At 41.5% G+C, this 22,818-nt stretch overlaps 1 protein-coding gene across 1 annotated transcript in view; it reads right to left on the bottom strand.

Annotated features, from left to right (window-relative positions):
* znf407 (zinc finger protein 407) overlaps positions 1–21,576 on the bottom strand; it is a 146,183-nt gene extending 124,607 nt beyond the window's left edge. The window contains exons 1-4 of the mRNA XM_085802682.1: positions 21,458–21,576; positions 18,850–19,566; positions 16,447–18,711; positions 7,100–7,214 (exon numbers count right to left, since the gene is read on the bottom strand). Of these exons, the coding sequence (XP_085658808.1) occupies positions 7,100–7,214; positions 16,447–18,711; positions 18,850–19,498 (3,029 nt within the window). The 5' untranslated portion in view covers positions 19,499–19,566; positions 21,458–21,576. The remainder of the gene's footprint in view (positions 1–7,099; positions 7,215–16,446; positions 18,712–18,849; positions 19,567–21,457) is intronic.
* Positions 21,577–22,818: the final 1,242 nt, after the last annotated feature.

Below are 22,818 nucleotides of genomic sequence, written 5' to 3'. Positions count from 1 at the left end.
GGGAGATTAAGAGCAGCGTGACAGCTTTTCGTCAGGCCACGGGTTTTGTCTGTGAGAACCAGCGTGTTGTTGCGTGTCTGCTGTGTGAGTGAGTGCAAGGTAAAGTGTGTGTGTGTGTGTACGTGTGTTAGTAGTAAAAGACGTTGGGAAGCAAGCAAGCGGCGGTGGCGGCGGTGGTGGAGGGAGGAGACAGTTACCGAACACCCTTAAAAGCTCCTTCATGAATATTAAAAAGGCCCTTGGCAGACGGCGGCTCCGCCACAACTTTGCAAACCAGCGTAATGTGTCTGTTTGCGCTGAGAAAGGACTCAGTCCGGATATCAATTAAATCAAGCGTTGTCAGTCTGATGGTCCTCTCAATGGAGGGACAGCCCATTCCCCTCTACACATCAACTCAGCTTTGTGTCAACCATCCATCTCTCATCCTCTCTCCCGGATGCCATCTTTATCAGCCTCAACTCACTCGCTTACTCTCTCTCTCTCTCTCTCTTTTGCTCTCTCTCTCCCTCTGTCTCTCAAGCAGCCGGTAACTGAACGCAGAAATTACTCTCCCCTCCACCTTTAACTCCCACTAAATCTTTCCCCTTTTCCACTTTGCTGAGCAGGGATATTTTATTCCTCCATCAAATATGCATCCCATTAATTAAGTTAAATTACTCCTGACTGCCAAATATCCCCTGCCCCGATGGGTGTCAACACAGAAATGCATGACTGTGAACCTGCAATGACACGGCCCCAACACTTAAACATGAGTTACAGCCTTTTTCCAGCTCCATCCATGGGCAGATTACCAGACACTTTGGGCTGCTGGAATTAAGCGCCATTCGCCTCCTTCCACTCCACCCAGCTTTTTAATAAGTGCACAATGGATGACACTCGCACTTCTGACAATGAGAGGACTGATATTTTAATTACACCCCTTTTTTCATCTGCCTTCCTCTTCATCTTTTAATTGCTGCTGTTAATCACTCATTAACTTCCCTCCCTTTATTTTTTTTCTCCTACAATATACCTATGACACGATTAGCTCCATAGAACGGACTGTTCAGCAACATTTCTTAAAATACTTCAACTACTTTAAAGGATAAAGTTTGTACTTTCTTTGTAGAGGGCGCCGTTTCAGGGTGGGAGTGGGTTAATGAATGAACACATTTCACTTACGTCGAATGAAGCAAATTTGCCTTTGTTAGCACATAATAATCTTTAGAAGGTAAATTCAATGTATATAAATGCTATCAAGAAAGGTAAAGATCATTAACTCTTCATTGTTGTCTTCAAGGAGCTGCAAGATAAGATTTAATAAAACAAAAAGAGATAATAAGCTAACAGAAGCTGAGGCCGTAAAAACTTTAATGTATTAGGAAGAAAAAAAACTAGCTGAGGTCATACATGATGCAGACAACACTCTGTTAACTTAGAAAGTCCTCAAGAGTAGCACAACTTACAATCACAAGACAATGTGCTGTGTTGGCCCCCTGGCTTAACTTGCCGTGTGGCACCTGGACCTAATGTTTTCTTTTTGTTTGTCTTTGAGTAAAGGGAATCACTTTGATTATTTAATCCCTCCAGACCTCTGTTAGGGGGCCACTAAAGAATATGAAATACTTATTAAAACCTAATAGGACTGATCTGCTGACAGAGGTTACCCACTTTGTCTCTCGTGCTCCGGAGATGCTGAGTGGGGTTCTATTCAAACGCTTCGAGAGCTTCCATTCACCTACACCAGACTGACCGGGTCGAACACACTTTTATCTCCCTCAGGTACTTGTGCTGTGCAAGTTGAAACACAAACTTAATAGCATTCAAAGCCTTTATCTGTGCTGAGTGCCTGTAATCTAAACTCGGCTAATGAAGTCATATTTTGTTGTCATCTCTACAGCTGAGCGAAAATCTACGAAGACACGTCACACGTGAGGAAATAAGATTTGACAATCCAGCTCCAAAACAAGTATAACAAGTGTAAAACTGTACGCTGCTGGATTTATATTGATACATCGATGCTGTCTAGAATTGATTTCTCTCTCTCCTCTCTTTTACCTCTCTTGCCTTTTTCTGTGTGTGCATGTGTGCCTGTGCATGAGTGTGTTTCTATTGCAAAAAACATTAATTTTACAAACATCAGCCCAAGGCTACTAAACACATCCAATCCATTATGTTGTGCTTTATCGTGTTATGGGGGGTAACGGGCTGTAAAGCTGTCTTGGTCATAAAGAGCGATCGCAGAGTGCCGAGTCAAACCAGAACGCCGAGCTCTCCAAGCCGTACGCAGCCCTCGTTATCATCAGAACAGCTCCTTCACATACTTAACCTTTCCAGACCAGCCTTTCTGCATTATTTTCCAAATGACCTTTAGCGTTACTTATTTCATTTCCGATAATGGCACACTAAATTTAGTTAAATGCATCAGAGCAAAATGTGTTTATTTTGGTGAAGACGACCACGGTGACTGACAAGGACCATGTTCCCAGACACAAACTCTAAAGTGTCTGAAGCTGTAAACATTAATGCATCTTCCTGATGGGAATAAATACCCCCGCCCCGTGTCTGATGAGCACACGTAGGTTACATGGATTGAAATGGGAAAGGACGGGCCAAACACATCCACATAGAGAAAAGAATATGTAGAAAATCTATAAACAAGTGGTTGACTTTTTATATTTATAAGTTGACGGGAGGCTATAACCGGGTCATGTTTGATTCACCGCCATTTTAGTCTACAGAGATATTTAAGAGTTAAATAAGAGTTAGAGATATTTATTAGATAAATTCAAATACAAATTGTGATAACTGCTGTAAAAAAGGTAAATAAGATTGGTGTAAGTTAGCCTTGAGGTGCTCATACCAAATGTTTCATCTTCTCTTACTGCGCAATTCAACACATGCATATTTGCAGGCATCCGAAGGTGGAAAAAAAAAAGAAAAACTAATGAAATATGCAAACACAAAAGACGTACTGAAACTGACTTGTTGGGGGAAAATAGTCAGTGTTTACATCTGTTGTGCGTTAATGAATTCATAATTCCATTTCCTGCCAACACATGGTGCGCGCTCTCGGTCACAAACAGCTAAATGATTTAGGACAGTATCAGCTTTCAAAAGGTCTAACTCTCACATAAATATGTAGCTACCCTGGAGCTGTTGTATCACAGACACAATCCCTCAGCCTGCAAGGAGCAGTGTGTTTAACGTCCTTGCTGTATAAGCAGAGGGGGTGGGGTGAAGGGATCTTAGTGAAATCGCTAATGTACGTGATGATTAAGTGTAACTCAAATACCGAGTGTGTTGTTCGTAGGCCTGACAGGCAGTAATTTGGTGTATTATATTCTGCAGTTTTAATTGCACGCCACCAACGTGTCCCTGTGACACGTTATGAAGCGATGATGTACAATTATTTCGGGGCGGCGGGAGATCAGTGGAGTGACATTATAATCATCCTCATAGGGATCCCTCTCTTCATCTGCAACAACCATTAATGTTTAAATGGGAGGAAGGGAGTAAAAAAAAAAAACATAAAAATAGTTCTCAGGGAGTTCTAACCAGAATCTGTTTGAGGATTATAGAGAATCACGTCAGGGGAGAAGGAGAGGGGTGTAGATAGACAATAGAGGGGCTGAGTTAAGTGACGGCTTTCTCTGGATAAGCAGCAAGCTAAGATGCTTCTCCACTGTCACTGCCAGGCCTCACACTACTCATACAGGCCCGGGCATTAAGGCACATTATAGCGGATGAGCCACGCAGGGCGGAACTGATGGGCTATTCTGGGAACAGACCAGACAATCTCACAAGACAGGGGGGACATAAAAACCCTGACATGAGCCAGCCCCATCCTGTTAACAGTCAAATCACACACACAACACCCAACATGAAATCATGACTATATATACTCCCTCCAACACTAAGTCAAGAAAACTGAGACGAGGGAGGGGGAGAGAGAGGGAGAGGGAAAAAACACAATGCAGCCTCCTCCACAGAGAAGACAAACTTTAGCACATCGCAAACTTTCTGTGTTGTGAGAAAGCGACGGTTTTTAAGTTTTGTTCGAATTCCTGAAGTGACACTATATAGGAAACGGGCAGCTTATGACCCATAATCATAAAATGGCAGTTCACAAGAGGACAATCCATGTCCATGATAGTGTTAATGCTTCTTAGGCCCAGGCTGAGATATTAAACCAATGCCTCAAAGCATTTAGACTGTTTATGCATAATTTAACACCTACAACAGCACTGCATGTCCATTGCATCTTTGGGGAGGACGAGAGAGCGGGAGGGTGGAAATGCTGAATCCAGGGCCTTTCTGGTAGATGATGGAGGAGAGGCGGAGGAGGCTCATTAAGTGGCCGAGCCCCACTGTGGACCAAACACGCCAGGAGGAAACACAAGAATCTGCCGTCTCACATGCTGGAGGATTTTTTTTTTTTTTTTACCAATTAAATATGAGAAATCTTATCTTGCAATATAACAGCCAATTTGTGTTCTTCTGCTGTTTTTGCACCTTAAGAGCCCATTTGTAGGCAAATTAAGACAGATCTAAAGGCAAAGATAGGCAGATAGATTGGTGGAAACATGGACAAACAGAGGTCTGGAGGAAGTGAGAGGAACGGTGAGGCGGAGACAGAAAGCCTATAAAGTGTTAGCGATGATGAGCGAGGCTCTGAACAGCACGCTAAGCTTTGATTGGCAGCATGGTCAAGGGTTCCAATCTGTCCTGGCCTTGCATTTGCATTTGTTAATTAAATGCCACAACAATATGATCTTTAACTATCAACAACTCCCACCCCCTCTCCCCGATCCAGAGGAAAGACCAGCGGCGGTGAGCTGAAGCCAAAGTGAGGTGGACAGCTAAGGTGCAGCACATACATTGGCTCAGTGTCAGTGGCGAGGTAATCTTCTGGTCTGAAAGTTTAACGAGGAAAACAAGGCAATCGATGGCGGTGAGGAGCGATTTCTTTTAAGGAAAACCAGAGAAAAAACATACACAATGTGCTGAGCTGGTGCTCTAAAGAAAATGGCAATAAACTAAACCCACAAAACTCCATGCCACATGGAGGGCCCTAGAGTCTACATGCATGAAGCAAACTAATGAAATCCAAATTTTATACAGTAAAGAAGCAGCCCAAACACAGCGCTGAGCTAATTGAAAAGACAAATGGTGATTGCATACAAAAAAATTCAAAAAAACTTTTCTTTTTTTTTTCTTTAAGTGAAATGTTGCCCCGTCATTAGTATCCACAGTGGAAGGCAGAGCTTAATCGCACTATAATCTCACTTTTCTAGGTCACCCGAAACAAAACGGGTAATCACATTATGTATTACACCTGAAACACGACCATCCATTAGTAACATGCTTTAGATTCAGATTAAGGGCACATATCGTCAAACGTGAAAAGTTTGAGGAGGGGAGCGGGTCGTGTGTATGTATGGCTCTGGCTTTAATGAGGGTGTTTCTGGGGGTTTCTTTGTGTTTGCTGCTCTTTAGTCAAGAGGAGGGATGGCCTGGTGATCAGTCAGTACTGAAAGCACACCCAGGGCCGATTTGTCACCAGTGGCTGGCACTGGCAGCACACAGCTCCTCCATCCACATGATTTGTGAAACCATGGTGCTGTATTTATTAGTCCCATTTAAAGGCATATTGGAGATCTGTTCCGTATGTATGTATGTATATTTGTGTGTGTGTGTTTGTGTGTGTGTGCGCACAAGTGTATGTAAAGCTAGGCGCTTGGTCAAAGCCCAACACATTTGCAGCACTTGGGAGAAGAGGGTTTTCAGCTGGAGGGCTTGTGAAACATGAGCCTTTCCTCTCATTAAAGGAGAAGCTGTGTTTAAACCAAAGCTTGTTTGCTCCTGCTGTAATATGTTTGCGAACATCAGCGGGAGCAAATAAACACATTCGCTCTGCTCGGCTTTAGAAGAACAAAATAAGCCTGTGACTGAACTAAATGGAACGGTTTACACAGAATTACACAGAGGGAGAAACTAATAACTCTACATATGTCTTCATCTTAGCAAGTGGGTAGCTGCAAAAGCTCGATGGCACAAAGCTGGAAATCCCACAATTTGCTCTATTCCCCGACTGCATGTTAAACAGCTTAACACGTCCATTTTAACATGGCAAGGCAGTGAGGAGGTCTACCACGGGAATGGAACGAGCCGCACACAACATATGGTCTACATGTAGGGGGGACGAGGTAGTGGGATAATAATTGTGCTCTTGCACTACTGGGTATTTATAGGCTGGTGGTTACGTACATAAACTTCCAATTAAGATTATTTGTACAGCTGAAACTATGAAGAAGGAAAAATAAACTCTATTTTGTTGAGAAGGAGCCTTACATTAGGCGTTTTAAGAAGGGAGAAGGTAAAGGTTAGAGAAAGTTTATTCACACATTAAGGTGAGTCGTTGAATTTGTTTTGGTCTGCAGAGCCTTATTCCCCATTTTCCTGACTGAATAAATATTAGCATGTGTTTAGTGTTTCTACCAGAATATTAAAAGGTGCCAAAAGGACACAGAGATCCTCTAACAACATAATGAAATTCTTTGGATTAACAGCTCGTTTAAGGCGGCGCGAGGGAAGGTTTTTATTCATTAATTTATTTATTTTTACAGATCGAAATCTCCCCACAATTTTAAAAACGAATCAGCCCCAGATTAGCGGCAAAGCCCATCCCGCTTCTCTTGCTGCGGTCAGACGGGGTTAAACTGGCTCCAATCGTAATTAGCTTGAAAACGAATGCTATTCAAAGTTGGCTGTAGGACGAACCCATCGTTCACTGGCTGTCAGTGTCTTCAATTTTAACTCTCCGCTCAAAAAACGGTGCCAGCTGTTCTGAGAGACTGAACCAAATGCCTCCTAAAGCAACTGTTTCCAGCGCTTAGAGAGGCAGCAGGAAATGTCATCATCTAAATGTTAATTAACTGGTCCCTGAACTCAGTCAGGCTGCGACAGTTGTCAGGTGGCTGTTTTTAGGCTTTAAAAAAAAAACACTGTCTAATTCTAACACACTTATTGACTAAGGAGAAACACTAGTTATGTATTAAGGTAGGGATAGTCACAAAGTGTTTTCAGTCACTTTTTAAAGCTCATCCATGTAACTCACCCACAGATGTCACACTTGTACTCTCTCATGCCCAGGTGTCTCTTCACATGGTTCCTGGCGTCTCCCAGCTGAGCCGTCGCAAAGTTGCAGATCTTACACATGAAGGGCTTGGATCCTGCAAAACAAAACACAGAGAGCTTATGTGCTGCAATGATATTGTTTTTGAAAGAAAAAAGTGGCGAGTTTAATACAACATGACTGTGTAACAGCTGGGCAGAAATTTGATTTTACATTACAGATCATTTTTCAATGCCAGCCTTGTAAGTGTGTTATTACTTCTGTGCTAGGACTTCAATCTACTTCGCAGTCTTCAGAATTATAAAAACAGATGCCCTTACTCCCCATAAAAACTACAGTCACACTCCAAGTGCCAGGCGTCTCTTCTTTCACTCTCTATCTATCCTTGTCACTCTCCTTCATCTCTTACCTACTCTTCCTTTGCCTGTGGATGTGTAAATTGGATTCCAAAGGTCAGGGCGAATACGTAAATCAATTCTGTGTGCGCTCGCTACCTCCCGTTCCATCATTAAAGCGCTAATCACTCTGGCGAGCTTCACAGGGAGGTTTCTCCCTAATTATTGTCATTAATAAGTCCAGAGGGCGGGGTAGCGTTTGAAAGAGTGGCAAAGCTTCTGCCTGCCATCCGTCATTTAAGAGCAGAGCTGCGAGGGCTGTGTGATGCACAAACATCTTCTGGCTTAAAACAGGGAACTGGTTCTTTTTTATATGCACACATTAAAAACCACATCTGCACAATTCACCAAGCACAAGCAACTTTAAATTTTATAAAGTCATCCAAACATAAAGCTAAACGATTTTTTTTTTTTTTTTTTTGCTGAATCAAACCTAACCATTTGACAGATTAAAAAGGAAACAATACAAAATCCCTTTTAAAACTATCCCTTGTTCTGGCTGCATGAGCTAAATTCAGACCAGCATCACACAGTGCGACACTCCAATCTAAGTGGCAGCCTGGTATGATACCCACATACGCGTCTTTGAGCAAACTCTCATGCACCCTCTCCCAGTGAATATCCCAAGACGTTGTACAATATTTATTCCAGGGGCAGCCGCTGATTTGATTAAGCATTTTGTGTAGATTACTAATTCGTTCATGCACGGTTCACTTGCTGTGAGCTGGAAGTACGACACATCGAATTTTGAGCCGGTAACGAAGATTGAAAGGCAAGTCTGTGCTAACAAGGCCCATAAACACAGGGGGCGGGTGGGGGTCCACACATGGGCAAACTGCGAAGCCAGCCTCTGCATGTCCCTACAGTATACTACACACACATACACACGCGCTTACACACAAATCACACAGTCATAAAGACACAGACACAAGGCAGATAAACAAATGAAACCCCTATACATAACTGCAAACTTCACACCTAAATGTGCAGACACCTTCACACACAACAAAATCATCAACACCCATATAAAAAAAAGAACAAAAAGTCAGACATACACATTTACACCACACCCACCATCACACCTACACATACCTACATCTAAATTCAGAACCCCAACTCACACCTATGTATGTGCATGCAGACAAGCATTCAATTCACAAGACATAATCACCCATGGACAAACAGAAGGAGAGACAATAATTCTATCTCCTTTTCACTCACACACACACACACACACGCATCCTAAAGTTGAGGTGAGAGAGAGGCGTGTGGGGAGCTGATTTGTCCAGATGGCTGGCTGAGTATGAGACATGGCAGAAAGGAGAGAGATGTAACGTCCCTCAGTTCTCACATCTTATCACATTAATACTCCACCACTCCACTTAAACAGCCTCCGTGAAACCGAAATTGACCATCAATGCAGTGTCATGTTAAATTAATATTGCCATCCACATAGGGGCGATGGTTCCCTCACATCCCAGATGAGACAGGGGATGACTAATTCATTTCCTGAGAGAAGAACCTCATGCAATGTTTCACTACACACACACACACACACACACACACACACACTGATAACTTGAACATGCAATACACTCCTCTGTGAAAGCCTTGGCTTTAACCTTCAGGTTTAGAGTGGAAGAGAATAATACATGAAGTTTATGTAACAAAATGCTCCCTTTGTAATATTTACCTCTACAATCAGCTCAGATACAGTGTTTTACAATTTCCCGCTTTGACTGCAGCCCTACCGCAGTTTGTGCAGCAAGCACTGTCGTAATCTGTCACACTCTGGGTCACAGATGTCCAATCAAAATTTATTGTTATCGCTCGCATTGTTTTCAATTACTATGGCCTGCTAAGAGATCTGTTTTACATTACAGTGAATGGATTAGAATGTGTTTAATGTCGTGCCACACGTCACAGAAATATTAAATATGATTCTTTTCAGGGAGGTTTTAACTGTGCACATTGGCAGCCAGTGAAAAAGATACTCTATGTTACAATGTATTTTTAGAGGGGAGGAGAAGAGGAGAAAAGAGTCTCTTCCTCCTGCAGAGTTTGATGACATCGCTGGAATAGTACCCAGGAAATAAAAAATAAAAAATAAAAAAAAGAATTAAAATCTGGAGCTGGATTACAGAGATACTCCCATGATAAAACAAACTGGAGGATTCACAAAAGACACATTAAAAGAAAGGATGTCAAAATTTAAGCAGCAGGGTTTGAAAAATTCTGGGTTTTAGTTTTTAATGTGCTTGAAGCTCCAAAAACATTGGATCTTTCATTTTCCATAATACAACTTGCAGTGTTATTCAGTAACCCCCTGCCACCTAAATGCTCACCTCTTTGAAAACCACCTTCAATTAAACATTTTTAGTCTCACGCCCAGGTGGAGATGAACCTGACAACATCAACAGGGTCATTTTCTCAAACTTTGAAAGTTTCCTCCACAGCCACAGGAGACGTTATGCAACTGTTTTCAGAGACTGAGTAAGTGCCTGAGTCTTGATGATGAACAAACCGAAATTCATGTGTCTAACTGGTAGAGAAAGGCAACAGATTCGTAGTGGGATGTACTATTAATGAACTATGTATAGTTGAGAATCTACGTACGGTTTTATGTTTTTTCATTCAAAACCTAATACTTTTTTTCCCATTCTTTATCTGTCCCTGCCCTCAAAACAGTCCTGAAAAGGCTCCATTAAAAACAGAACAAAATTCCTGGGAAGGCCTTGTTTGCTGACAAAACCTCTCCAATTCACACTATTCACCCTGAACAAGTAGAGAGGAAAGTCCACAATCCTCATAAACATATTTGCTACATAATGATCCGGACGATATCCATCTTTTCTAATATCAAATATTTTGTTTTCTACCTCCACTTTCACAGTCTGCTGAGCAATGTCTGCTAAGACAGTAGCGGTCGATGGTGTTCGTACAGCTGGTGAAGAGTTATTAGTGGAAGCCCCATCCAGTGATGTTGGCAAGTGAAGTGACAATCGTGTCTCTGCTCAATTTGAGGAGGGATTGCAGGCCAGCGACTGTGGGGTGCTAGAAGAGGGTGAAGGGTGCCAATGGTGGAAACGGCTCTCACGATGTAGTTAAAAGCTGCTGTTCGCAGTTCTGGTCAACACTGTCGTCCCTGCCGTTTACCCTATCTGCCATCCTCTGGAGAGTCTGTCTGAGAGAATTGTCTGGCCAGCGCCATCTTCTGCTCGCCAACAGGCCCTCCTGAGAGATGAGTTGTCCCCTAGTGCCTTCCTGTTGTCCTGTGCCAGCTCATTGAAAGGCCTTCTGAAGCCTGGACATTTCTCTCTTCTGCACACACTGTTTCACCAGTTCCTCCACCGCCTGCATGGTGACCACACTGCAGCAGGAGGCGCTGCCATGGAGGAACAGAAAGTGAATCTAGAGCTGGGCATACTTCAGTCTACTGACTGTTTTCACTGAGACTCAGCTTTCATCGTTTCAATCATTCCACTGCTTTTCTCCTTCTGATCCTTCCCCGTTTTATAGCGGTCAGAGTGATGCTGGTTAGTATAGACATCATGCAGATAAATCAATATCTCATCTCAATCATTAAAAACCCCTTTGGCAACATATTTTCACCCTGAATGCGCTCTTTTTGGCCTCTCTGGATCTGGATCTGATAGCAAACTAGACTTGGGCTTAATATTAAATAAAATAAACATTATTTGTTGATTTGATGCCATCCACTTTGCATTTGACATGCTCATCACAGAAGGTTTAAGTGCCTTTATGCCGTAACAGTGCTTTAAAAAGCTTTTGCACTGGATAAAAGTTCAAATCCTGTGGGAAAATACCAAATAACTTTAACGATATAAGGATCTTACAAGTTTCTATATCAAAGCTCACATTAGTTAAACTGTGCTCATTACCATACACTATGTTCAGAACATGTTGATTATTTTTTTTAAATCCTGACAAAAAGCAGGCTGGGGAATGCTTCCCATTTTACTTTTCAGTTATTTCCATAAACACGCATCACATCCTGTGTGTGAACATGCATGCATGGCATGTGCGTTCATTATGTTGAGGCTCAGTCTGAGGTCAGACAGCTCACTCCAGTGAAAAAGTGACCAATTTACCTCAAAATGCAAATACCCTCATTGGCAAAATGCAAGCATGTGTACGCGTTTCCTTTAAGGGACAAATTGACAAATCTCTGTGCAGCCTCCCACTACCGTCTCCTGATTTCACTGATTAATCAAGTGAATAAAAACTAGGTCTTAATTAAAAGGATGTGGACATGCTCCCAGCCCAGAAACTGGCAGACCCCCACCGTGCTCTTCCACAGCCCCACAAACAAACTCCCAGAATAAACGACCAACGTATAAAAGGTGAATAATTCACTGTAATGAGGGAACTTAGCAATAACAACAACTTGCATATGTTGTCAAAAAATAAAGAGAAATAGGTGCATCCCACAAATAAGAACAGCATAAATGAAAGTGGAGGTGTAATCTTATAAACAAGAACATAACTCAATTGAATAAAAAGAAGTAAACCTAAAAAACACTGTTCATCATTTGAAACCTGAGAACCTGCCCTTGACTTGAAGCCATCTGTTGGGACCTCAGCGTCAGAGCTTTCATTTTCTTAAGTAACGCTAAGGAAGTGACCTCAAAACTCAAGAATTATGACATGGGGTAAAATCATGAATACATATAGACTAACCGTTAATAAGAAGAAAGTGGAAGCTCAACATTAATCATCAGGGATTTTAACCTCCAATTCTTACAGCTTTAAGCAAACTGATCTGAGCAGTAAGCAGTCTGACTTTGGCGCACAAGGTGACTGGCATACATATTACAAAAAAAATATTCAATGAGAATGAAAGTATTCATGTTTTCTTAAAGTTAAATTGTTCCTCTGCTCCTGCAAATAGCTTCATGGTGACATTATGTGGTATAATCAGCATGCTGTTTTTTAAGTAGTTTACCTGCATTCAGGAAGGCCATGGAGGGAATTTCATTCCTGGCTTTTCTGACAGGAGCTATCTGACAAACCTACAAACAGTCACCGAGTCCAAAAGTGGAGACAATCCCTTTTATCTCTCATTCATACACACACAAAGACGCATACACGCGTGTACACATGTGGTAAGCACAGAGCACAGACTTCAATTAAAGTCCCATTAAAGTTTGGGCTGAAAGGGGGATGGACCATAGAAGGCAGCGAAGGGCATTTATTGATGGCACCCTCACATCTCGTTCCTGCATTAAGTTGATTTTAAAAGCAATTAATACACATGGTCAGGGAAAAGTAATGGAGCGCCCTATGTTCTTAACCTGCTGGACATTTCGCAGCCGAAGCCCTGAACAACGCCTCCCTGCTTTGCATTATAAATGACAAGATAAATTTTAATGGATTGAGGATAATCAGCTAGCCATGAAGGCTGACATATACACACATTCACTAGGCATACAAGCTCTCACACACATATGGGTAGTTGACAAACTAAGGTGAAACAGTAATTTTTTTTACAAAGTACAAATTATTAATGACATTAAATGAAATTCTAATGTTCAAAGTATGAATTTTCTTGAACTGTTAGTGTTCAGCAGATATTTTTTCTTTTTTCCACTTTTTCATAAGCTTTTTTCACATGCCCGGACATAAATTGTCCTGCGGTGTGACATCACATTACAGTAAAATTTACAAAAATAATAATAATGTTTTCAAATATAGATTACTTTAATTGAAAGTTTAAGGATCCCTTTCTGCAAACTATCATTGATAATCTACACAGGTAACTTATTCATAGCTATTTTTCAGTTCCATTCTTTAATTGTAGCCTCTTGTATTGCTCACACTAGTGAAACTTTCTTACAAAATGTTAATATTATGATGAAAATGCTGTTTTTTCTTACAGTTAAATTATGCATTGTTTAAAAACAAACACATGAGGATTGGATTAACTAAATCTTCATAAAAGCCTTTTAATTTTATTTTAAGTGGTGTCACACCGCATGACATGATGTCACACCACAGGACAAGATGAGACACTATACGATTATTAGTAGAAATTTATTAGGTGCTACTAGAACAATTACATTCATTTATGTAAATCATCTGACAAAATACAAAAATATAGTTTCAATCTTGGCTCTAACTATATGAATTTTAACACAAAACGTAATATTTGTGAACAAGACATGTTAACATTTTGGAGACATCACATCAGATTCATAACTAAACAAGACACACTGTAATTAATGACAATTATTTTAACTCATAAAGTCTAGGATAGTCAAGACTAAGAATTTTAACAACATTTTAAGCACATTTTCAAAACAACTTATAATTTGAACAGCTTGGACACATTTACTTTCTCCTTCTTTCCCTAAGTATCTCCACACGCCTGACCTCATCCTGGTTCAGCCTTTCACAGTACCTCCTGTCCTTCTCTGCTCATTCCTAAAACAACAAAAAACTGTTCAAAACAATTCTCAGTGACCAATTACTTTTCATACACAACAAACAATGATAAAACAGGGGAACAAAGGGACCGCAGATAAAAAATGAGCTCCAAGCTAATTCAATGCATTAAATGGCAAAATGTATGCTAAATATTGTACATGGTACCTTTACAAAATACAATATAATGATAAAATGTTACAAAACAGCCTACATTTTAAAAACAACAGGCTTTTAACTCATAACACAGTTGACTAAGGTATGTCACACCGCGGGACAATACCGTCACACCACAGGACATTTACACAATTGTGGCCATTTTGAAGCGTTACTACACATTGCTGAGTGTTAGCATCTTGCTAGCTGAATAAATATAGTGTTTCTAACCTTATTAGGTGATTTTTGAAAATAAATGTCTTAATTTTCTCAAAGTAGAGCTGTCACACCGCAGGACTAACAAAAGTGAACACGTTGATCACTTGACACAAAGTATGAAATTTGTTAAATTAATGAGAGATTAGCACTCACCTTTTAATCCTCAAATGACAGTGCAATATCTGAGGCACTTCCTGGTTCCTCTTGACAAAAGAACACCTATAGTTGTCTATAAAAAATGCCTGTTTAAAAACCCAGATTTTTCATGTCACACCGCAGGACAGCATTTTCATTACAAAAATGAACTTACTGTGATATTTAATATAGGAGTCTTGTGCATTTTAAACCTTTCTATTAGTCAAGTAAATATGTATAAATGAATGCCAAAAGGTGTTTATGAACAATTATTTTGATGATTGTATTTATTTTATACATGTTAATTTTTCATATCTAATTTATTACGGTCACACCGCAGGACTTTTTCCATGGTTATCGTAAAATAAAGACAGAATAAAACATATCCTTAATCAAAAAGGAAAACAGTTACATTAAACATCCTATTTTGCATTATTGACATGAGTTATGTGGAGGAAGAATACATTTTAATGGATATTTTTACTTGATTACGGAAAAATCATGCGTCATGTCAACTACCCATATACACAAACATGGACGTACAGACACAAGGGAAATTAAAGGCTTTGAATACGTCTGCATTGATTATTTTAAATTATTAGCCCACCTCTCTTTGGACCTCCAATGCTTTTAGCCTAAGCTTTAACACATTTACAGAGACTTATTGACTATAATTACAACTGAGTCTTGGTAATGGACACATCAATTATGAGTCGCACATGTCTCTGACCAAGCGTTGCTCAGGGAATCCCAATCTGGGGTCCATTAGCGTCTCTCCTGCTGGTCTGAAGCTCAATCAATCTTTACCTTCATCTCTACTGAAACAGCTATTACCTGGCTGCAGTAGATAGTAGCCTTAACATTAGCCTGAGCTGCCAAAGAAGAGGCTGTATCTCCACTCTCAGTGGTTGTACCTAAAAACAGAGACCTAATAGCTGAGCAGCCACACAGAGAGATTGCAGTTTAGTAAAACTTGATTTGTTCAAGTGCTGCTACAATGGCTTGATTAGTATCATCAATAGGTTAAATAAAAACAACCATTGGAAAAGTTGTAAAATCACATTTAGATACTTTTTTTTCCTTCTTTAAAGTCCACTTAAGTTTCTAAAGTGTATTACACTGCATCAAAAATACATCACCTAGTCAAAATAGTGTTTCCCATTAATTACCTCGAGACTATGGTGGCTGGCACCAGTCAAGTGGTCCCACAACAGTTTCAAACTGCACTAAAAATATTATTTACCCCTCTGTGTGTTTCCTATACATTGATTTATTTGTGGTGGCCTACCACAATATCAACACTGACCACAAGATATTGATTCCTTTTTTTATCATTTCATATGGATTAAAAAATACTTAATTGTAGAGCTGTGGGCAGTGCATTGATTCGCTCAGCACCTCCTTGCCCCTCTCTCTCTCTCTCTCTCTCTCATACCACATAGTCAACAGACATCAAACTTGGACTCGGTCATCGGAAGCACTGCTAGAAAACCCACCACATCATTGGGCCAGTGGACTGTCAAAAAAAATACACCGAGTTTGTCTGTTTACCAGCCCCCTGTGTGGCTGTCACTGAGGGTGTGCATGAGAGTTTGCTTTATGCAGGAACTTGGCTCATTCAAGCAATGGAGTTGCCGTTCAAAATATTTGCAGTGGAACACCTTACTGAATATAAGCTATTATTTAACACTGTAATTCATTTAAGAGAGCCGCACCCACCCGCTCCTTAGCTACCACCACAAATATACACTAGCTCTGTGGGAAAAAAATGTGCAAGGAGATAAAATATTAATTGTGTGCTGTCATGTAACATTTTAACAAACTCGTATCAGGCTATAGGGTTATAATGATCCTTATATTATTTGTTTTTATTTAATATCATGTGTAAAAGGATTAAACAGTGCACTGGTGACCATAAACAGTAAGTGTGTGATAGAGGGAGAAAGAAAGCATGTGAGTAAACATAAGCAGGGTACATACCTGTGTGTGTGCGAATGTGTGCCAGGAAGGCCATGGAGTTGCTACTCTTGCACACCTTGCCACAGTATTTACAAACACTGCCCTGGTTCTCCTCCCGCTCGCGGTTGATCTGCTCTGTGTCCTCCAACACGTACTTGTTGACCTCTCTGAGGAGCTCCTCGTGCTTCTCCTTAATGTGAACAAACAGTTCCTGCTCCGTTTCAAAGCGGTCCGTGCATTTCACACACTTGAAGCTTGCTCCCCCTTCGGGCAGCTCCTCCACGCTGTTCTGCTCGTTGCGTAGGTGGGCGGCGCTGGTCAGGTGTTGGTGCAGGTTGCTTTCGGTGTAGAAAGACTTACCGCACACCAAGCAGTGGAAATGCTTCTCCTTGGACGGGTGTTTCATTGAGATGTGGACGTTGAGGCCGCTGATGCCATCGGCCATGAAGCCACAGTCCTCGCAGCGAATGCGAGAGTTGCTTCCTTTGGCTTCCTCTCTCAACTTCACCTCCTTGGGTTTCAGCTTCTTAACGTATGGAGAGCTGGGGGCCGAGAAGCCGGCGGGCACTGGGGAGCCTCCGGTCAAACATATCACAGTAGCCTCCCCTTCCAGAGCCAGGTCGTCCTGCAACGCCTGCTCCTGCTCAGCAAGGGCCTTCATAGATACAATGCAGGCATCAAAGGGAAGGGCTTTGGACATTTGTGTGTCTGTAGGAGAGCTGTTGCTTTTTGCTTCTACAATCATCACATCTGCATCTAAGTGTTGGTCATCTGCCTGTTTACCCCCTTCCTCCAGACTCTCCTCCTGTCCAGACTGGTCAACTGCAACCTGAGGGTCTGCTGGAGCCTGCTGGGGTTCAGACAGCACTGTTACTCCAGTAGTCTGGTCAGCTGGATCTGATCCACCACCGGAGGAAGATGCAATCCTTTCCACTTGCTTCTCATCTGCAACATCAGCGACATGAACCACAACAACATCGACAGGTTCTGTGGCGATGGAGGGTGCCGTGTTCTGACTTTCCATAGCTTGGCTCTCATCAGAGCAAGATTCTGAATCTTTTGTGGGACTAGCTGGTTCATTTTCAGGCTTAGCGTTGTCCCCAGAAAGCTCGGCGACCTCCTTCAGCTTCAGTGAAGATGCTGAGGCTCGTTGTGGCTCACCCTCCAGCAGCTCCAGGTATTTCTGACTTTTCTGTTTGTGCTTCTCCGTGTTCGCGTGGCGCGACATTTCCCTGCTCGTTACAGCGTAGTAGCTACATGCCATGCAGACGTACTCAAAATCTTTGGTGTGCTTCCTCTTAACATGGAGATGGAGGGAAGGGATTGATTGAGCGACAAAATCGCAGTGACTACAAGCATTAACAGAGTCGTATTTACTTTTTTTCTGACTGGGGTCTAACTGTTCTGGCTCTTCAGTGCTGTGTTCTTTTGAGGCTGTGTCGGTTGCTTCCTGCTCTTTGTCTGTGGTCTGTGAGGCCGCAGTTGGTTCCTCCACTTGTGTACTTGGGAGTTCCTGCGGTGAGACACTTGTGTGATTGTTGACTGGGTTTTTATTGGCACACTCTTGTGCACGTCTGACATGTTTCTTGGTGATACAGTGACGATCCATGTCTCCTTTGGTCACACAGCTGTAGTTGCACAGAGTGCAGCTGTACCCATACTCCTTGCTGTGTTTACGGCGAACATGGACACTGAGATTGGTGGCATTGGAGACAACCATACCACAGTATGCACAAGTGGTGGAGGATCCCTGTTTTGGTCTTCCTCTTTTCTTTCTTGGTGGTTCAAGCTCTAAATCTTCCCCCTGCACCAACTCAGCTTCAGCAGCCTCCACTGCATCTTCAGTCTCTCGGTCTCCTTCTGTCAAAGTAGCTTCCCCTTCTCCACCAGCCTGAGCTTTATCAGCCTTGTCATCTATATTTGCACAATTTTCAGCGCTGTCTCTTTTTACGCATTCAACATAGACTTCAAATGGGGAACCTTCTCCACTTTTCTTCACTTTCTGCTGCTGCATGTGGTTATCTGAGGACAGGTGAGAATCCATCCACTCAGGTGTGGCCGAATGAAAGTCACACAGTTTGCAGCGGTACCACTCCTGGTCCAGGTGTTTGAGTCGAGCGTGGCTCTCCAGCAGTGCAGTGGTGCTGACCCTAAAATCACAGTGTTCACACTTCAGCTGGAATCTGCTGTGTAGATGTTTGGGTGCCACTCGTGTCTGAGTAGCCTTCACAGAGCCGCCAGAATCCCCAGCTTCCTCTTCATCATCCATGTTCTCATCAGCAACTACTAAAAAGACAATTCAGAGAAACACTTTAAGTCCCTTCGCAGTTTAATCAAAGATGTCAAAGAGTGAAAGCAGACCTGCATAAACAAAAACAAATTACAAGTTTAATATTCAGTGTTCACACATACTCAAATACTCACATGTGTATGGGGTGTCTTTGGTGTGGTATCTCTGAATATGAACATCCAGAGGAGCCTTGTCTCTGAATTCCTGCCCACAGTAGTTGCAAGAGTGAATCATCTTAGGTTTGGGGGTTCGCTTGCTTACTCTTCTCTCTTGGGTAGGCTCCTCCGCCTGCTGTTTGTCTAACAAAATTTGCTTTTTAGTCAAACTTTTTGCGTTTATTCCATTGTCACTGGCCACTGATTTCATTTCCAAAAGATCAGGCTCCTGGTTTTGTTTAATCTCAGTTCCACTTTCTGTCTCCATGTCTTCCTCCTGCTGGTTTTCAGCTGGACTGATATCACTGATATTTTCGCTTTTAGCAGCTGGCTTTGCAGTTTTATCACTGTACTTTGAATTCTTTCCATGCTTCCGTGCATAGTGGATCTTCAGTGACCTTGGACATTTGGCGGAGAAGCCACAAATGGTGCAGAGGTTATCCCCATCTTCAGGTAAGGAGTCTGCAGGCTGCAGCTTCTCAGTTAGTTCCTCATCTGCTTCATCAGGCTCGGCAGTCCGGCTCGGTGAACTGGGTATTTTACCTTCCTCCATTTCCACATCGTGTGACTGCACCTTCTCACCCATGTCACTTTCAGCGTCCTTTGCTGATACCTGTGATTTATCCATATCATATCCTGCCGCAATTACATCTAACAGTTCAGGTGATTGCTGTCATCAATGGTGGATCAAACTTCCTATGGGAAAAAAAAAAACATAATTTTTATCTGAAACACAATTGAGTGAATGGAAGATTCTATAAACAAGTTAAGTGCATTAGCCACAAATTGAGCAATTAAACACAATCTTCTCATATGTGATCAATCTTTTAGTATCACTCTTTGACCAAACACAAGCAAATGTCGCCATCTAGTGGTTCCAGACACAAACTGTTCCAGCATGAGAGCAGGTGGTCCACTACAGTCACAATTGTCAAATGCAGTCATGTCAATGTTGGTTAAAGATGCATCATTAAAGGCCTGTAAATATGATTAAATAGAGCTGCAGTCATTGCCAGAAGATCACTGCAGTGCAGTTTCACATGAATGGAGGAGGTGGCCGCATGAATGACTATAAACTGAAGGTTGCCCAGTTTCAATACTTACTACAGGTTATTACTAATACTACTACATTTCCTTTTGAATGGCAACGATTGAGTGAAATTTCACAGTTGCTAAAAAATGTTTTCAATTTCAAGCTACTCTAGCCACATATTGTCATCTAAATGTACTTGTTTTTGACATAATCTGTAGGCTTATCTTTTTTTCAAAATGTGACATATGTTATCTTTACTTTCTATTCTATTCTCTACTATTTCCTTTACTGTAATGTGTTTGTTTACTCAACCTTAACCTCTCTTATTCATCATGTAATACGTTGTTTCTGTAAGATACGAGTCCTTTGGGCCATTTTCTGCTATCCATGTTTTTTGTTTGTTTTTTTTTTAGGAAAAATATTAATATTTCAAATCCACTATTGTCTAAATTTTAAATTAGCGAAGATTTAAGTGACACTGTGGACACAAGGGCACAAAATTCACAAGGCCGTATTTGTACTCGCAGGACTACTAAATGGAGAACTACCGATAGAAACGACTTGAGAAGCTCATATCGGTTCAGACAGGCTCTGCTGAGTTCAACCAATGGGTACTTGATGAATAAACTCACTGTGCTCACTACCGCCATCCACTGTGTGTTTTGGTCGAGTACAACGGCTGCAGGATTAACATATGGAGCGACGTACCAAGTTGCAATTTCGAGGATGTGCTAACTACTTGGTCTCTACTATTTAATTTAATGCACGCTTAAATGAAGAGTGGACTACAACGGGAAGTGTCTAGTGTATGTTTCATGTTTATAACAGGGACTTTGGTATCGTGTATGTGTTCTTTAGTAGAGAGCAGAGACCAACCGCTACACGAACAGGAGGCAACACTGTCGGCTGGGATTTCCTATATTGGACAGCACAGACACACACTGTGCCTGGCTTTGGTAAAGCTCCGATACGTAACCACACTGTCAACTTGCCAACTCTATCTGAGTGCATTTCCAGCGGTTTCATACTAACCAACCGCAAAGCGTCAGATGTTAGCTCAAAAGTACAGTTAAGTTAGCCGAACAGGATTTGGACCGCATGTGTGCAACTGCAGCGATAACACTAAACATCCGTTTGACTGCGTAAATCATTAAGTGAAAAGTATTTGCATGCCATTAATGGGTCTTGCAGCGGCGCACAAATTAGGTTAACTTGTTGTTGTGAGTGCTGCTATTGGTTACGGTGGCTAACAAGCTAACTAGCAACATGTTTCCTAAAATGTATTTTTGAGAGACACACAGCGCGGCCAATGAAATCACGAGATCAGCCGCGTCGTCCAATCACAGCAGGGCAGAGGCGGGTCTTAAACCGCTCCAAGGCTTGGAAAACGACGGCAGCACAGAGGCCCAAAAAGGAGGCTAACATCGACCTCTAAAACAGTGGTCTATATTCACAAAACAAAACATGAAAACAACCCAGAGAGCCGCCTATCGTTTCTACAAAAGCATTTGGAGTCATAGTAAGCCAATGTCGTCAATTCTCAAGTGAACTTACCTCTTGTTATACGACTATTTCCACCGTCCGCGCTTTTTGCTGCTAGACACAAATGGCGTACCGTAGCGCGAAGCATGCGTCACACGAGAGGGCGGTTTTCCTGCTCGCGGCTTCTCTTTTTTTTCTACATCAGCTGATTTGGTCAAATGCTGCGTTCCCGATCCGTGGGAAATTTGAATATCTGACGAATGAACAAATATAAAATATGCAGTCTACCCGCACTGAATTATGACATTTGAAGACTCGTTAGAAAACGCCGAGGCTGAAATGTTTATAGGGGCTTGTTGTTGCTGCTTTTGTTGCAGTATAGACGTGATGCATTTAAGGACGTGTTCATGATTTCACGGTGCCACTGAACGAGAGAAGACAAAGAGAGAGAACATCAAGAGAGATAACCACATTAGAAGCACATATTCATTTCAGTGTCGCACATTAGGCTACATTATTAATTTTGTTTTCAATACTCCTATTTCTGCTGTGTTCTAGTGTGTGTCTTTTTAAGTAGCCTATGTTGGACATGCAAGGCACCATGATCTTAAAAACGTTGACATGTAAGACGGACTGGTGAAATTTCTAGAAAGTAGCTAACCCAAAGATTATGAGACTATTCCATCTTTATAATGTGAATGTACAGCCTCATATTTCCCTCATAACCAGATTTTTACCTTTCTGAGAATTGTTTTGAATAGAATAATATAACAAATGATTATATATTTATTTATACCAACATGTGGCTTATTCAGAGGCAGTGTGTATGTATGTGTGTTTTTGTTTGTTTGTTTGTTTTCTCACATGGCCAGCTTGTGATGAATCACCACATCCACTGGCCATCCAGTTAGCTTCATGGAGAGACTGAAGATGGATTAATGCATGGACATTAATTGATTAAGTAGTCTGACAGGTCAGGAGGTGATAAATGATACCTCCCACAATGAATACACAGTTTACTTTTGCTTTAATTTTATTTAATTCATCACAGTCAAAATTATATGACATGGATGGTTGGAAACACATACCCCCCTCCTCCCTCACCCCACATTTTTCATTAGGATTCATCATTCATTTTTCTCCATTAGTTGTCTATTAAAAGACAGAAGGTTGGCTTCAGTGGCACTGCCTCATCTTCTTTTTATCTGTTGTGACTCTTACTGTGAAATTAACTGTATATTCTTAAGATTTAAAGTTTATTTTCAATAAATAAACCAGTCAGAAACCACAGAATAATTAATATTCTCTTTTTAGGTAGACCAGAGACTTTCTTTTATTGCCCTTTGTAAGTATTTGTCTTAATCCATAGTCACAACTGCAGTTATATGGTCTATAGTTGACATCCTGTGGATGATTGTCTTACCCCAAACACC

This window comes from Trachurus japonicus, chromosome 16, assembly GCF_045865225.1.
Source record: "Trachurus japonicus isolate A0001 chromosome 16, Traja_1.0".
Classification (NCBI taxonomy): domain Eukaryota; kingdom Metazoa; phylum Chordata; class Actinopteri; order Carangiformes; family Carangidae; genus Trachurus; species Trachurus japonicus.
Note: the sequence above shows the minus strand (reverse complement) of the source record. Positions and strands in the feature narration are given on the sequence as shown.